Here is a 16829-nt window from a genome sequence, read left to right as displayed (position 1 = left end):
AAATTAAAAAAACCATAGTCAACTTTAGAGAAAAAGAAGTAGCATACAGTAATTTTTATTTAAAAAACACTTCTCCAACCTGGTATAGTGCTATGAAGTCTGTCAGTTGAGATCTTCAACTATAGATAGGTTGTGTCTTTCATTTGGTATTTCCATTCTCTTTCTTGCAATTTTACATGGAATTCCTATGCCTTGAGGACTTTAATCTATAGTGAAACACATCCTCTTAAGTCTGGCTGACGATCCCCGTCTTGTACTACTCTTCTGCTGAACCCAGGGCGGTGGGTTTAGGTTAGTGCAATTTGAATAACTGATGCCTTTGGGCTGTGGTGTTGGAGAATGATACGGAATATCCATCCAGTGGACTGCCCAAAGAATAAACAGGTGTTTCTTGGACCAAGAGCAGCCAGAGTGTTCCTTGGAGGCTAAGATGATAAAGCTTCGTTTCATATACTCTGGGCATATTGCTAGGAGAGGCTATTCAGTGGAGAGGGACATCATGCTGGACCAGAAGGACCGACTGCAACAGTGGGTTTTCTTGGGTCAGAGCTGTGAGGATGGCACAGGATAACACAGAGGTCAGATCTCTTATTCATAGGGTCGTTAGGTTAGGTGCCATACTCGACTCCATGACACCCTGGAAGGCCTGGGAGGGCGAGCTCCGGGTTTGGGTGCATTTGTTTCTGTCTCTGCCGGCAGCGGGGCTGGATGTCTCCGGCTGGGCTGGGCGCTGGCAGCATCTCAGTTGTGGCTGCAGAGGCCCCGCCGGGGGCGTGGCAGGTGGGCGTGGCCAGGGGCGGGGCGTGCTGGCTGGGGCGGGGCCTGCCTGCAGAGCGCAGCGCGGGCGCATCCAGGGTACCGGCTCCGCGCCCGGGGCTCGCGCGCTTCTGCGTCTCCAGCGGCGGCTTTGCGCCCTCGCAGCGGCTGCTCGCTTCGGCAGCGGAGGGAGCCCAGCGGCGCTCAGCGCGAGGACTCCGGAGCCTCAACCCCGGGCGGCTCAGGACAAGGCGCTGTCATCCCGGGTGAATCTGGGGTCGGACCGCGGTCCCCTGGCTCCCCAAAGCCCCCCTGCCAGACCGCACCCCGCTGGCAGCGCCGGCCGCTGAGCCTTTGGCCCTGCCTGCAGCGCAGTGCTCCCGGAAAGTGGGGTCCGCCTGGGGCGCAGCGGCGCCTGGAGCCCCGGCGATGGAAGGGCCGAGCCGGCGTGTGCGCGTGAGCTGTCTCTTCCTCCTGGCTCTCCTGGGGTCCACCCGGAGCGAGGACGCGCTGAGCTGCGAGGAAGTTGGGAAACTTTTCCAGTGGCGGCTCGCGGGGGCTGTCAAGGGGCTGCCGGAGTCGCCACGGGCAGGTAAGGCGCGGCCGAGTGGCCGTTGTGGGGACCTCCTGAGCGCCGGTCCTGTGCGCCCCCAGATTCTCGGTGTAGTTCTTGGCAGGAAGATGACCCCTCAGGTCCTCTGGTCGCCAGGGCTGCATCCCGGGGACGCGTCGAGGATGCCAGAGTGGAGAGCCTGGGCACAGAGCAACCCCGGGGCGAGCCTCCCTCTGCGCCCCCGGCTGAGCGAGCTCTGGGGTGGTCCTTTCCCTCCCGGGGGCCCTTAGTTAGATGCGTGGCTGCAAGAAGACAGTAAAGGGGACAGCTGGACACCGCGCGTCCTGGGTCCTCTCTTCCGAGTGAGCATTGCCACCGGGGTCCTCGCTTTGCTGCTCTCTGTAGATAGAAGGAAGTTTACTACTAAAAACAGCCTAGCCCGCTGCAGCATCAGAAGGGGTATGACAAGGGCAGAAGGTCGCCTCTGCAGTTAGGACCCGGACCTCGCCCCCCTGCGCGCGGCACGCCTGGCACGCTTCGCCGACGCGCTGCCCTGGACGCGCCTGCCCTGCAGGGACCCCAGGGGCCAGGTCTGTCGCCCAGAACCAGGGCGAAGTTTCAGCGCCTGGAAAGTAGACCGCAACAGGCAATCAGACCGAACCTACTGGGGACCCATATGCAATGGGTGAGAGAGATCAGAGTGAAGGAGGAAACGCATTAGTGCACATCGACACCAGAGTGTAGATTACGCCTCCTAGAAACGCCTCGGTTATTGCCTGAGCCTTCGCCCTCTGCACCCCATATCCTTTGCACGAATTCCTTTCCGCTTTCGGGATTTCGAGTTTGTGTTCTCGCCCAGAAGAATATATTTTAGTTGTCAAACTCCATGCTAGCATTATGTTTGAACTAGGACCTTACCGGGAAGCATGCATCACTTTGAGCTGTGCCCAAGAAGCTCCTACAACCAGGAGCACCATGAGAAGATTGGTCAAAGAACTCCAATCGAGAAAACCTACTTCACTGAGTTTCCAGGGGAGAAAGACTGGACTTGGCCCTTGGCCCTGCTGAGCTGTAGTGATCCCCCCCCCCATTGCTTTATTAGACATGAACTTGCATTCAGGGGGGGGAAAAAACCTTAACACAACCCAACACGTTTAGGGCAGTTCTTTTTCCTGCCCTCAAACAATAGCTGCCGCTTTTAAACCTTTGTTTTCAGTACATTCTTCTATTAAAAAAACCAAAACAACAAAACAACCAAACCCCCAAAAAACGAAACCAAAAAAGCCCTCCCTCATCAGCTGCTGATAGTGTGTATAGGGTGAGCTGTGACATCTTCATCTGTGTTAATAGATTACGCACCCCAAATACTAGCTGTTATGTCCAGTGAGTGTTGGTGGGTCCCAGTAAGGCTTTGCTTTCAGTCTGCTGCTGCCCATTTCTTAGTATTTGTGCTACCAGCTAGAACCAACACATTCATTGATTGATTATAGATATTAGATCCTATAGCCTATGTGCCCTCTCTTTGAATGAAGAGTTTTCCAAAGTGTTAATCATTGGACCATCATTTTATCACATGAAGGGAAAACAGAAGCTTTCCCCTGTGGCGAAGGAATTGGTTGTACCTCTTTGGATTTGCTACACATAATACACACAAAACACCAGGATGGCCAGAATCGTCTAGATCATTCTATGTTATTTCATCATTGTTATTGTCTTTGTCTGTGGCTTAAAGTAATGAAGAAATCCCAGCAGCAACCACTTAAAGGCAGATGGGCCTTATAGACCCATCAGTAGGGCTCGGGAAAAGCCGAATTCCTCTGATACTTGTATTAAGAAAAAAGCCCAGGAAAGGATTATTCAGAGTTAAAATAACTTAATAAAAGGCATTCACATATGAAACTGAGATAACTCTGACATTTTTCTCATCTCCATTGCTGGTCTTAAAGGGAATATTAAACTGGTTTTCTTTTCAAAAGATGTTACCTTGTTTGCGATTTTTTTAGAAAAATCTCATTTGTAAGATGAGTAAACCACAGATGCTACATACTTCATCAGTACATTTCTTTTACTGTGTATTTACCTATGATGTAGGTACATTTAGTTTCTTGAATAAAGGCATTTGGTATGTGTTAAAATTATTCTCCATCTCAAGAAAGAACATAGTTAATTATAACATAAATAATCATCTTCACCGTGAAGGCACATGTTAATATTCTTCTAGTAAAAAGAATATTATGATCTGGTTGTTTAGGATATCACTTTTTTTTTTTCAGTCTATAACTTTTAAGTGGTTAAAGCGAATGTGTTCAAATTTGATAGCTGTGTTCCTTGGAAGCATATAGATTTTACTGCTTCCTTGTATTTCTTGCCCCAAAGTAATTCATTTCTGAGCTGCCTGTCTGTTTAGGTCCGATGCCACTTTGAGGCTGTGAGCAGCTGGAGGAACTTTTTTTACACTTGCCTGTACACGTTGGTGCCTTTTACAGCTGCTGGAAAATAAGTCACTCGATTTGAAATTATTAAGATGGTGAGAAAAGCTGTTTAAACCCTCGCTTAGATTTCCTTCACCTTTGTTCTCGACTCTGCTCCAATTCTGTTAAGCCTATTGAGCTCTTCAGGATCTGTTTGGATGAGAAATGTAAAAAAGGAGAGAAGGTGCAAATGTGATTGGAATTCCAGATTTCCCTGCGCTCAGCTTTTATTTCCTAAGGACTAGTCAAGGTGCCCTTTGGACTTGCTTATTTTACTCAGGGAAGAAAAAAAGTTACTGAAAATGTCTCTTAAAGGTCCTTTTATTTTTATTTTGAGGAAAGGAAATAATGCTTGGCCATTGAAATTCAATTCACACATGCATTGTTCACACATACATTATTTTCTCTTTTAGGAGATAATTCAGAAAGGATATATCATAACAAATTCAAGGCTATATTGAGATAATTTATTTTATATCATCTAGCTTATAAAATATGTCATCTTTGATACACAGAGAGTAGTTTTCTAAGGACAACTTTTCCTTGAAAGCTTTCGGTTATAAATAGGATAATGAAAATAACTCTTGATGTGGTAATATGAAATTCAAATGCTATAGAACATTTTACATAGAAGTCAGTAGTCTTTTTAAATACTACTTTTATTGTAATTGGATCTTATAATCCAAGCAAAAGCTTGTAATCTCATTATCATGTCTAGGAGAAACCATTTGACAGGCATCTTCGAAGTTTAGAAGTGGAGACCTCTGGCTTTTAAAGTTTGATTCTGTTACTTACAGCCTTTTTTTTTTTTTTTTTTACTTACAGCCTTTTTTAAGATTACTCAGTTAAAATCTCTGAATCTGTTTCTTTATCTGTAAAATGAGAATACTCTTGAAAGGTTGTTGCAGATGAAATAGTGTACCTCAAATACCCACAATGCAGACAAACAGCACCCAACAGGTTACATACACTTCTAGGCATCTGGGAGTTGGACAGTGAATAAAGACAATAGAAGAACAGTCAACGCCTTTTTGTGGTGATTCTGGAGAAGAGCACTAAATATCCCATGGATTGCCAAGAGAAAAACCCCAAATATCTTAGAGAGAATTTCCGGATGCTCCTTAGAGAGATGTAATGTAAATTGTTGATGAGTCTTCCTCCAATTCTGATGCCAGATTCCTCTTCATAATGGCCAGTCTCTCAAATGACTTATTCTGCATACAGACTGAAAAGGGATGGAGACAGGATGCATCCTTGATGCACTCCTTTCCTAATTTTGAACCATGCAGTATTTCCTTGCTCTTTTCTGGTGTCTGCCTTAGAAGAATGGACAGTTTATGTTATGCGGATGATATAACATTGCTCGTTGAAACTGAGGAAGATCTGAAGTGTCTGTTGCGGAAGATCAAGGACTGCAGTCTTCAATATGGATTGAAGCTCAACATCAAGAAAACAAAAATTCTCACCACTGGGCCAATTGGTAGCACAATTTTAGATGGAGAAGTGATTGAGATTGTTGACAGTTATGGCTTGCTCTGCTCCACAATCAACATTCTTGGAAACAGGAGCCAGGAAATCAAAAGATGAATTGGCTTAGGAAAGTCTTATGTTCAGAGATTTCTCCAGAGTGAGCAAAGATGCCTTTCTAGAGACTATGGTGCACCTGATCTAGGCAATGGTCTTCACAATTATTTGCTGTGTATCTGAGAGCTGGACAATGACTAAGGAAGACCAAAGGAATTGATGCCTTTGAGTTGTGGTGCTGGAGAAGAGTCTTGGACATACCATATTTGCCAAGAGAACAAACAGGTTGTCCTGGAGAGAGTGAAACGAGTTTCTCTCTGGAGGCAAGGATTTTGAAGCTCCATCTCACATACTTGGGGCATGTGGCCAAGAGGGACCAGTCCTTGAAGAAGGTCATCATGTTTGGAATGATGGAGGCACAGCACAGGAGAGGAAGACCTCAGATGAAATGGATTGACACAGTGACTGGGGTAATAAGGGAAGGTGTGTCAGAATCAGTGAGATTGGCTCTGAACAGGGTTTAGAGCTATTGTGCATAGGGTCACTGTAAGTTACAAGCAACTTGATGGCACATAACAACACAGGAAAGTGTATACACAGAAACATTCTTTCACAATTACTAGAGTGTGAGTGGAGGAGGAGAAGGAAAAAAATCACTGAGTAGGTAATAGACACAAGATGGGTGAAGGAGAAGACAACATGCAATCAGACAGATCAGCGTAATTTCACTGGCTAAAGGGAAAACACAGATGCACAGCAGACACTGTTAAACACAGTCCTGTATTATCAACAGTGCTGGTGGTGTATTGTGCCATCTAGTCAGCTATGACTCACAGTGACCCTGAGAACGCTGAACCTTGTTCTGTCCTGAGCCAACCTCACCACCTCTGACACATCTGAACCCACAGTCACTGTGTCACTCCATTTCATTCAGAGTCTTCCTCTTTTGCATTGACCTCTACCCTTCCAAGCCTGATACTGTACAAGGACTGGCCCTCCTGACAAAATGTCTAAAGTATGTGAGGTGGAGTTTCACTATCCTTGCCTTCAAGGAGCATCCTGGTTTCACTTTCTCCAGGACAGACCTGTTATCTCTCCTGGAGGCCCATGGTATGTTCACTACTCTTCTCCAACACCACAGCTTAGTCATTAATTCATCTCTGACACCCTTAGTCATTGCCCAGCATTCGGGTGCACAGCAAGACCATAAAAAGATTATGGCTCGGATTAGGTACACCTTGGTCTTTAGACTGACATGGTTGCTCTTCAGCACTCTGGAGATGCTCTTGAAGCAGATTTTCCCAATGCAACTCATCTTCGGTCTCCCGAATGGTGGTGCCAAGGATGTGATTATGGATCTGATTAAGATGAAATTGTTAACAACTTCAATTTCGTTGGCCTGGTGCTGACAATTTTTGTTTTGTTAATGTTGTGATACAATCTTTCAAAGGCTGTGTTCCTTGACCTTCTGTAGCAAGAGCTTCAAATCTTCCTCACTTCCGGCAAGCGAAGTTGTGTCATCTCCATAATGTAAGTTGTTGAAGAGTCTCCGATCCTGATGCCTCATTCCTCTTCATAAAGTCCAGCTTCTTGAATAATCTATTCAGCATGTAGATTGAAAACATTAATCACCAGGTACATAAATAGCTAGATAGGGAGGCGAATAGAACAAGTAAAAAGGACACTATGATCATATATAGATTTGGCAGAAGATGGCTCCACCTTCATATCATTATAGGCTGAAAACATATCCATGTGTGTATCACCGCCAATCCGTAAATGTCTTCATCATAACCAAATACTTGGAGGCAAGGAGCTGATGATCTTAGAGCCTCAGGACCATGGACACAGGGGACATCAAGGCCAGTTGGCATAGCATAGTCCATGGCGACAGTGTTCTACATTCTACTTGGATGAGTAGTGACTAGGATCTTACAAACTTGCAGGCAGCCATCTAAGGATCTCTGTTGCTCTCTTTCTGGAACAAAGAAGAGGAAAGAAAAGATGCATGGAACCAATTGGTCCCGAGGAATAATGGAACATGTAAGCCTTAACATACATGCTCCTGTGACCAGAACTAGGTGGTGCTTGGCTACCACTGGGGCCGTTCCAAAAGGGATCACAATAGAAGGTCTTGGACAGAGTGAGAACAATTGTAGAGAAAACCTTAAAACCATAGAAATGGTTAGGTTTACTTCTCCACCAGAGACAAAGGAACCTTTGAGGCTATGGTCCCTTGGAACCTGTAACAAAGCTCATCTCTCCGGTTCAATTTTCATCCCAATAATAAACTCAAGCTCATAGCTGTCGATTTGGAACTGACTCGGCTGGCCACCCCTTGGGTTTTGGAGGATGTCAAATACATAGGAGCCTGCTCATCTTACTCTTACAGAGACACTGGTAGATTGGCACCAGAGGGTCCACCTATTGTTTAGTAGCCCAACTCCCTAGACTAAGCCACCAGAGCCCTTGAGCTCAGTAGACTGTTCTGTAAGGTGAATAACAACACCAAGAAAGAACTCTTCCTTATACTAATCAACCACACTGAGATCAAAAGGGGAGAGTTTGTCCAGAATTAAAGCTCAGAAGGCAAGAAGGGGTAAGGTAAAAGGATTAGTGGACATCAGAATCACAGAGAGGAAGTAGGACTAGTGTGATTACATTGTGAGTATTGTAATGAATATTCTTGAACAATATGTATTTGAATGGTTGAATGGAAAAGTATTTTTATAAAAACTTTCATTAAAATGGCAATGTTGTTAAGTGGGATGAAAATCACAATAAAAAGAAAAAATAATAAGGTATATTATAGTTGTCATTGCAATTCTTTTTTTTTTAATTTGAGTTCCACTTGGTATGATTTATTTTTTGTTCCTTAAGGGTGATATTGTATAATTTTAGATTTCTGTGTATGAAAGTATGCATTTTATGAAGTCATGATTATTTCTCAATGTGTTTCTCTTTGGTATTTACCAAGTTATTGAGAATGTTTGTTTTTCTCCCTGAACTCATGACAACTGTCAGAAGAAACAGAAGCACCCATAACTACAGTGCCACTCCCTTCAACACAGGACAGGACTGTGCTAAGATCTGTTTATGGGGTTGCTGGGAATTGTCATCTGGATGGCACTTAAAACAACAACTCCCCAGGCAACTGCTGCCTTCACCACCCTAGCACCACCACCACCACCACCACCACCTTTGTTACTTATATTCAGGGAAATGAAATAGTATGAGACCTGGTGAACCACAATATTTAGCACTTTGCTGCTAACTGAAGGGTTGGTGGTTTGAACTCAACCATTCCACAGGAGATGGAACTGACAGTGTATTCCTATAAAGATTAAAGCTGGGGGTGGGGAATCCTCTATGGGACACTTGTACTCTTGTCAGATAGATTTTCTATGAGTCAAAATCAATGACACCTAACAACAATATAGGGAGCCTGGGTGATAATCTCTGTAGGGAGCTGTGGGGATAACCCAAAGGTAGTGATTTTATGGCTACCAATAGCTACTAGTGGCTCCTTGGGAGGAAGATGGGCAGTCACCTCCTGTGTGATTTATAGCCTTGGAAAACCTGCTGTGAGTCTGAGTTTGAATAACAGCAAAGTAATGAATATCGGGTGGTTTATCAATTCATATGGGTAGACCACTGGTGTTTCAAAAAATATGTGTTGGAATGCTGTACCTATAGATGCAATCTTAACTGAAATAGCATTTTCTTTTTTATTTTAATGAAACTGTACAAAGATAGTATGCATCCTAAATGTAACCATTTTTGAGTTTCCAAAAGGACAGATTAGAAACACACTTAGGCACATACTGGTTATGACAGATGCCATGTGATAGTTGCCAAGAACCAAGGAATGTCCAGTTCTGTTGTCACAGCCAGGTATCTAGCTACTAGAACTGTGAGAAAATAAACCGCTATTCTTTAAAGGTGCCCATTTATGGTATTTGCGTAACAGTAGCCTGGAGAATCGAAGTCTGGCCTTTGTCACTGTCATGTGTGATTGTGATCCCAAGTTGCTACTCTCCTTTTCACGAAGCCACAATCCCATTTTGAGCTTAGGAGTGTAGATGATCACATTTCCACTGTCAAAATTGGAACCCAAGGTCTGGTGCTGAAATAGGTTATTATCAGAATTCCTCTGCTGAATTCCACCAGCCCAGTCCCACCAGAAATGAACGTGTAGCCAAATTAGCTTCTTTTATTTCCTGCATCAAGGGGACGATTACACCCCAAAAGCCTATAAGTACTTGGCTAGAGGCAGTTTGTTCCCTCCAGTTGCTGCCAGTCCAATCTGACTTACGGCGACACCATTGGTCAGAATGGAACTGTGGTCTGTGGGGTTATTTTTCTTCCAAGATATTTCTTCCAGCATGCCTCTGGGTGAACTTGAACTGTCAGCCTTTCTATTCCTGGTCATGTGCTTAGTCATTTGCACTGCCTGGGTGTGTGCTGGATGATAAGAGGGGGAGTTTGAGGATGCTCAGTAATCGAGTATCATGGGGACTTTTATCTTGATATTAGAAGGATGAAAGCAGGATAATACAACCACGGAACTCACAACCATTTGGTCCCTTCCTGCTCAGAATGGCCCTTTAGAGGCTGGAGACCCTCTCATTTTTAGAGGCTGGAAACCTCAGAGGGAGGAGACTGCTCATCTTTCTTCAAGGACCCACTGGTGGATTCGAACCACTGGCTGTTTGGAGCTTTCTGATATCTGGAGCAACATGCTGTGGACTACACCTCCAGAGTCCCATAAAGTGGGGCTGCTGCTGCTACTGGCTGTTAAGCTGACCGTCATCGTGACTGTGTGAACAGGAGATTGAAGCAGAGCCTGCCCTAGCTGCCACCATCCTCCCAGGCTCTGTCATGCTCAAGGCCATTGTTGCAGTGACTTTATCGGTCTGCCATGTAGGACATCTTCCTCACTTTTGATGACTTTCCCCAGCATCATACATACATGTCTTTTTCCAAGGCTCGTGTCTCCTGACAACATGCCCCAAATGGGTAAGGTGAAGTTTTGCTGTCGTCACCCTTAAGGAGAAACTTCATTGCATTTTCTTCAAGACAGATGTGTTTAAGTCCACGAGACACTCAGTACTCTACCAGCACCACAGTTCCAAGCATCAGTTCCTCTGCAGGCTTCTTTGCTCATTGTTCAATTTTGTGTGTATTTGAAGTAATTAAAAAATACCATGACTTGGATCAGGTGCACCTTAGTCTCTAAACTAATATCCTAGTTTTTAGCATTCTAAAGAGGTTTTTGATGGCAAATTTGCACAGTGCACCATGTCTTTTGATTTCTTGACTTCTATCATCAATCTCCATTATGGATCCAAGTAAAATACAGTTGTTGGCAATTTCAATCTTTTCTCCAATGTGTTGCCTATTCCTCCAAAGTTTTAGGCTTTGATCTTCTTCAGTAAATGGTTCAAGTCTTTTTTCACTTTGTGCCAGCAAGGTTGGGTCACCTGCATAACCTAGGTTGTTGCTGAGTGTTTCCTCAATCTTGATGTCACATTCTTCTGTGTATAGTCCAGCTTCTGCAATGATTCCCTCAGCATTCAGATTAAGTATGGAGAAAAGATAAAAGGTTGACATCTTTCCTGACTTTAGAGTACGCAGTGTCCCCTAGTTGTGTTTGGAGAATGACGTCTTGGTCTGTGGGTAAGTTTTGCATGAGCACAATTAAGTGTTCTGGGACTTATATTCTTCTCAGTGTTAGCCCTAATTTTCCGTGAACCACACAGTTAAACACCTTGGCATAGTTGATAAAAGACAAACATCTTTCTGATATTTTCTTCCTTCAGGCAGAGTTCATCTGACTCTGCCAGTGCGATCTCTCGTTCTACAGCCTCTTCTGAATCCACTTTTAATTTCTGGAAGCGCCTCCTTGTGTTGTTTCAGCGATTTAAAAAAAATATAACTCCAAAGTTTATGTGTGATATCAGTGATATTGTTCCATAATTTCCATACACTGTTTGAATAACCTGGTTTTTGGATTGAGAGCAAATACTGATCTCTGTCGGCCAGTTGGCCAGGTCTCTGTCTTCCAGATTGTAGGCATAGGCATGTGCAGAGCTGCCCCAGAGTTGTCAGCAGAGTTGCTATTGAAGAAGCAGCAGCCACTGTGTTGTTTGAAGGGGAGCGAGTTTGCTCATTTTTGTGACTTCAGAGTATCCTTGCTGCTTGTCCTGTCGAACCACAGGGTCTGAGTAGCTCTTGTCTCATCACAGTTGTCTTATTCCTCAGACGTGTTGTTTATGTTTACTTGTGAACATCAGTTTCTGCTTTCAGTCCCACTGCAGGTATGTGTTCTTTGTTGTCCAGGAGAACCATGTGCTTTATTCATCTCCAGGCCATGAGTGGGGTTCATGGTAGGGTAGCGAGTTCAGTTTTCTAGTTTAAGGTCAGAGAGCGTGACTCCCGATCAGGGTCTTAGGTGTGCTGTTAGACCCTAGTTCCCTCGCATAAATGTACTCTAAGATGGTGTGTTGTCTCTCCTTCCTTCCTTCATAGTGTCACTTAGTTCCTTTTTTTCAGATGGTCAACGTTGTACATTTGTTTAATTAACTTTAAGGAAGTTCAGGCTGGGGAATTTAAAGAATCATCCTTATATGCAAATGCACCCTTTATCCGTGTCATATCCTGCTTCCAGCCTGGCAAACTTGCTAGGATGCTGCTAGTGTGTGTGTGTGTGTGTGCTTTTTCACATACACACCCACTTATCACTTGCTTTCCAGTTGTCCTTACAATCAATAAGGACACCTTCAAAGTCCTTCACTCAGAAGATCGTAGAGCCAGGAGAATAATAAGAACAACATCTCAACACTAGGTACTTCTCCTAAACAGAAACAGGGTTTTTTTTCTATAATTATATTTTATTAATTTTCATAAACATTTACAGAGATTTTGGGTTTCCATTCATTCATTGTTGCACTATTCTCTCTACCCTCCTCCCAGTTTGTTCTTGTCCAAATGCCACAGTGCTTGTCAAAGCCAGTTCTGATTAATCTTCTTTGTCAGTGTGTCCTTTGCCATTCCCTATCACTCCTCCCTGAGAGAGACTTCACCCTGAGTCATAAGGAAAAGGGGATGGCGTATTCTCTTAGCTACTTCCTGCTGAAAAGGGACGCTGTGGGTTTCAGGGTGAAGATCTTCTCTCACTACTCTAAAGGGCCCCTTTGGCAGTAGGAAACACATAGACTATTATGGAGATTGATTTTGGAATTTAGATGCACTCTTATTGATTGGGCTTGGCCATACATGTTCATATCCTTGAAGATGTATCATGGGGGTGTTGCAACCTAGAAGACACAAATTTGACTAACAAGTTATAAGTACATGAGTCAAAAATTATGGAAAAGTAAAAGAAAAGATTCTTTCATTGTTTTACAAACCCTCCCCCAGGTCCCCTCCACCATGTAGCCCTCGCTCTAGTCTCCTGTGATGGCAGAAATACCTAGTTATATATCTCTTTTAAACAGTTTTCTCCCTCCTCTGTTTCAGTGCAGTATACATTATTGAACCCATCTTACTCAGTCTCTCCCTAACCCCAAGTCCTAAACAGAAACAGTTTATTAACCAGTGGTCAACTATTCAACAAACCAAAATTCATTTGGTCAGATTGGAGTCATGAGATACTTCAGTTTTATGCTTTGATGAAATATATTTTCTGTGAAAGTGATGTCTCATCTACTCGAGTGAATAACAATGGTGATTAATTTTAGTGGAGAATGCCATTTAAAAAATACTTATCTTTTATGATGTCCCAACTTTCAGTGAGCGGGGAAAAATGGAACCAACTGTATCTTCATTTCTACCAATTGTCAAGTTCAGTAAATTTCAGATTCACTAAAGATGTGCCCATACCACCCTGAAATGATTAGTCTCTTTTCTGTGATTTGGAACAAGCAACACAAAGTTTTATTAGCTGCATTAGGTTCACAGATGAAGGACATGTAAGTTAAATATATAATGTACCAAGTTGAAAGAAAATGAGATTTTGCACTTTGATATTTTGATGAAAGAATACTCGTTCTCTTAAGAATATAAAATACTAGCAAGTATGATGAAACATAGCCACATAGAACTATGCGGTCTCTTCCACACCCTTGTCAACCTTCTGATTGATAGAGATATCTTGTCAATAAAAAGTAGACTTTACCTTTATTTACAACACAAGTTTTGAAAAACTTACCAGTATTTCCATGGCATAGGCATCGTTCTAAGGTCCTTACATGGCACAAGCAGCTTGCTAATGGAGGGTTGGAAGTTCGAACCTACCCAGAGGCCTCTTAGAAACAAGGCCTTGCATTCTGCTTCTGTAAAGACCATGGCCAAGAAAGCCCAAGGAAGCAGTTCCACTGTATACCACACGGGAGTGCCAAACTAGGACAACAGGTCTGGGTTTAGCTTTCCGGAACCATCTGTTACACCAAATAGCTGGACAGTAAATGGAACTATTCCTTGTTGTATAAGTAAGTTTCCAGTATTCGCGACTATGAAGTATGTGACTGAGGGACGTGAGAGGCGAACAAGCCACGTTCTGGCCCCATTGATGCTGTGAACCCTCAGCCTAGCAGTGTCTGTCAGTGTCAGCGCCGTTGGCCTTACAGACGGGCCGGGTCTTGTTTGACGGAGCTGTCTTGTGTTTTTAGGATTCTTCTACCTTCCGTTACTATTCACTGTTATTGTTATGGACCATCGAGTTGGAAGCAACTCATAGCTGACCCTCTAGTGGGTTTTCAGAGGCTGTAAGTCTCACCAGAGGAGATTGCCCATCTTTCTCCTAACATGCAACTGATGGATTTGAATTATGTGCCTGAGGGTTGAGAGGTCAACTTCTTACCACTAAGCCACCAGAGCTCCTAGTATTCACTAGGCACCAGTATCAAAATAGCCCGTCCCTTCACCACAGTGGGGACAACCAGGAAGGTATATATTTTGCCAATTGAGAATCACCAACATGGATACCTTGATGATTCAGTATTCTCTGTCTCTGTCTTCCTCTCTCTGTTTGTCTGTCTGTCTGTCTGTCTCTCCCCCGCTTCTTCCCTCCCTCCCTTTCTCTCTCCCTCTCTAACTCATTTGCATGCTCTGGGTTTCTTGAGAGGTAGCCTTTCCTGAGGTTCTCTTAACGAGATTCCCCCAGAATCTCCTTTGTTCCCTTATTCTGAGCCTGATACTAGGAGGCTAGGTCATTTACTGCAAGGAAGGCAGAGATTTGGTGAAGGAGAGGAAGGCCCTCGACCAGCTGGACTGACACAGTGACTGCTGCAGTGGACTCAGCATGTCAGCAAGTGTGAGGATGGCGCAGGATGGACAGGCTTCAGGTCTGCTGTTCACAGAGTCGCCATGGGCTGCACTCGATGGCACCTAACAATAACCACCCAGTAGCATGCCTTGTGCTATCAGGTTACAACACCGAGGGACTGAACTACAAAGGATCCAACACAGAAAGGGGCTTGCTTGATTGAATACCCTTCTAGTGCCAGCTTACTGAAATTTGAGCTAAAGGCTCTGCATTAGCATTTTGGACTGAGCCACATAAAACATGCACTGACCCTGAGTTGTGCCTCATTCAGTGAAGAATGGCTGGTGTCTGCAAGAGTGCCTGGCGCAGAATGAAAGCTGAAACATTTGTTGAGTGATAAATACAAGTTCAAGGAACACTCTGATACACCTTTTGCATGTTCCTGAGTCCTTCGTTTGAACTCAAAGGAAGGGTGTATGTGTTGAATATTAAAGACTCTTCTACCTGTCGAATGCTAGTTTTCATGTATTGTGGGTTAATAGTTATTTTAATTTTTTATTGTGCTTTTAACAAGCAATTACAGAAAAGTTGGATTTTCATTCATTTATTGTGGCATAGAATACCTAGTTTTGATGAGCCCTGGTGTTGCCGTGGATTAGCGCTCAGCCTCTAACTGAAAGACTGACAGTTCAATTCCACCATCTGCTGATTGGGAGATGATGTCCTAGTCTGGGTCTATCAGGATTGAAAAATAGTAACGAATCTGTTGACGTTGATAGTGACTGTTTTGAACCCGGTAGAAGTACGGGGTTGCTGACGCTATTTACGGAGGCACCTTTTCTCGTTTTCCTCCTGCAGAGCTCGTGGTGGGTCCACTGGACTTTTCAGTGCGTGGTCTAGCGTGTAACCATTGCACCCACAGGACATCGTAAACCCTACGGGGCGTTTTCCCTCTGCACACAGGGTTGCTGGGGTTAGAGTCTACTTGCCTGTAGTGGGTTTGGGTTTTCATGCTTCATTGTTTGGGGTTTTTTTTAAATATAAATAATTATTTATTGTGATTTTAATGAAAGTTTACAGAAAACTTGGATTTCCATTTATTCATTGTTGCACGTTTTCCTCCCTACCCCCTTTGCGTTTACATTTTAAAATACGTTTTTATTTTATCTTAAAAAATTTTCATTGTAATGTCAGTGAAAGTTTACAAAGCAAATTAATCTTTCATTTGACCATTTACGCACATTTTGTTCTATGCCATTGATCTCAATACCACAGAGTACTAACACTTTTCCTACTTTCTACCTACAATTCTGATTTCCATGAATCTTTTTATTCATCTTGTGGCTTCCCTTTCTTAAGTGACATTGTATTGATCACCCTTTATTGCATGCTGCTTTTCTCTTAACTTACAATACACCTTTAAACTTGTGGGTTATGGTTATCTTTATTTTTAAAAATTTTTATTTTATGTTTTTAAAGATAGGAATGCAAAGTTGTAATAGTGATTTGAAATATGTGTGGGTTTTTTTTGTTTGTTTGTTTGTTTTTTCATCTAGTAGCCTCAGGGCACCAGGTCTGCAAGGGATTGTGCTGCTAAGTCAAAGACCTCTCCTCTCTGGTGACTTGACCCCACCCGCAGCTCAGAGGGAGGAAGAGGGACAGTATCATTCTAGTTTGATTTGCAGCCTTTGGAAAACCCAGTGGAGGGTCATCTATGAGTCAGTTCTGAGAGAGAAAATGAAGTCAGATGTAATAGAACAGAACAGGCTTTTTGAGAACAGAATCCGTGCCTGGTTCTTGGTTTGGGTCTGAGATTAGGTCACAGTTCATAAGTACATCTTGATTTGTGAAATTAATCATACAGTTATTTATATGCTCAATTCATTTGTATTTAAGGTTTGATTAATAAAGTGAGGCTTGTGGAAGGTGAAGGTACTTAAAATACATTGTGAAATATGTGCTCAATTTTGTTGCTCACTAAAAACATGTTTCTTTTAAGCTCTGTGTGTGTGTGTTGTGGAAACCCTAGATATCTGTTCCGTGACTACCTGTCATCTCTCTGTGCATGATAAGTAACCCGATGTTATTGTTTGTAGTTCTGTGTAGGCAAAATAATAAGGCCATCTTTGCAGCTGTCTTTTTAGGGCTTACCGTGCTTTTCTTGTTTCATGATTCCAAGAGATTCTACTCATTATTTCTTTAGTGTTTGCTTTGGGAGAGAATAATACCTGAGAAGTGATTTGGATAAGCAGCACCC

At 43.3% G+C, this 16829-nt stretch overlaps 1 protein-coding gene across 1 annotated transcript in view; it reads left to right on the top strand.

Moving 5' to 3' along the window:
• The first annotated feature begins 1185 nt into the window (after nt 1–1185).
• The window catches only part of GPC5 (glypican 5), a 667761-nt gene continuing 652117 nt past the window's right edge, over nt 1186–16829 (top strand). The window contains exon 1 of the mRNA XM_006879630.1: nt 1186–1348. Coding sequence (XP_006879692.1) covers nt 1186–1348 — 163 coding nt within the window. The remainder of the gene's footprint in view (nt 1349–16829) is intronic.

The sequence above is a fragment of the Elephantulus edwardii genome, unplaced genomic scaffold (genome assembly GCF_000299155.1).
Source record: "Elephantulus edwardii isolate Elephantulus edwardi_28Jun2011 unplaced genomic scaffold, EleEdw1.0 scaffold00004, whole genome shotgun sequence".
Classification (NCBI taxonomy): Eukaryota; Metazoa; Chordata; class Mammalia; order Macroscelidea; family Macroscelididae; genus Elephantulus; species Elephantulus edwardii.
The sequence above is the reverse complement of the archived record's forward strand: the minus strand, read 5'-3'. Positions and strand labels throughout refer to the sequence as shown.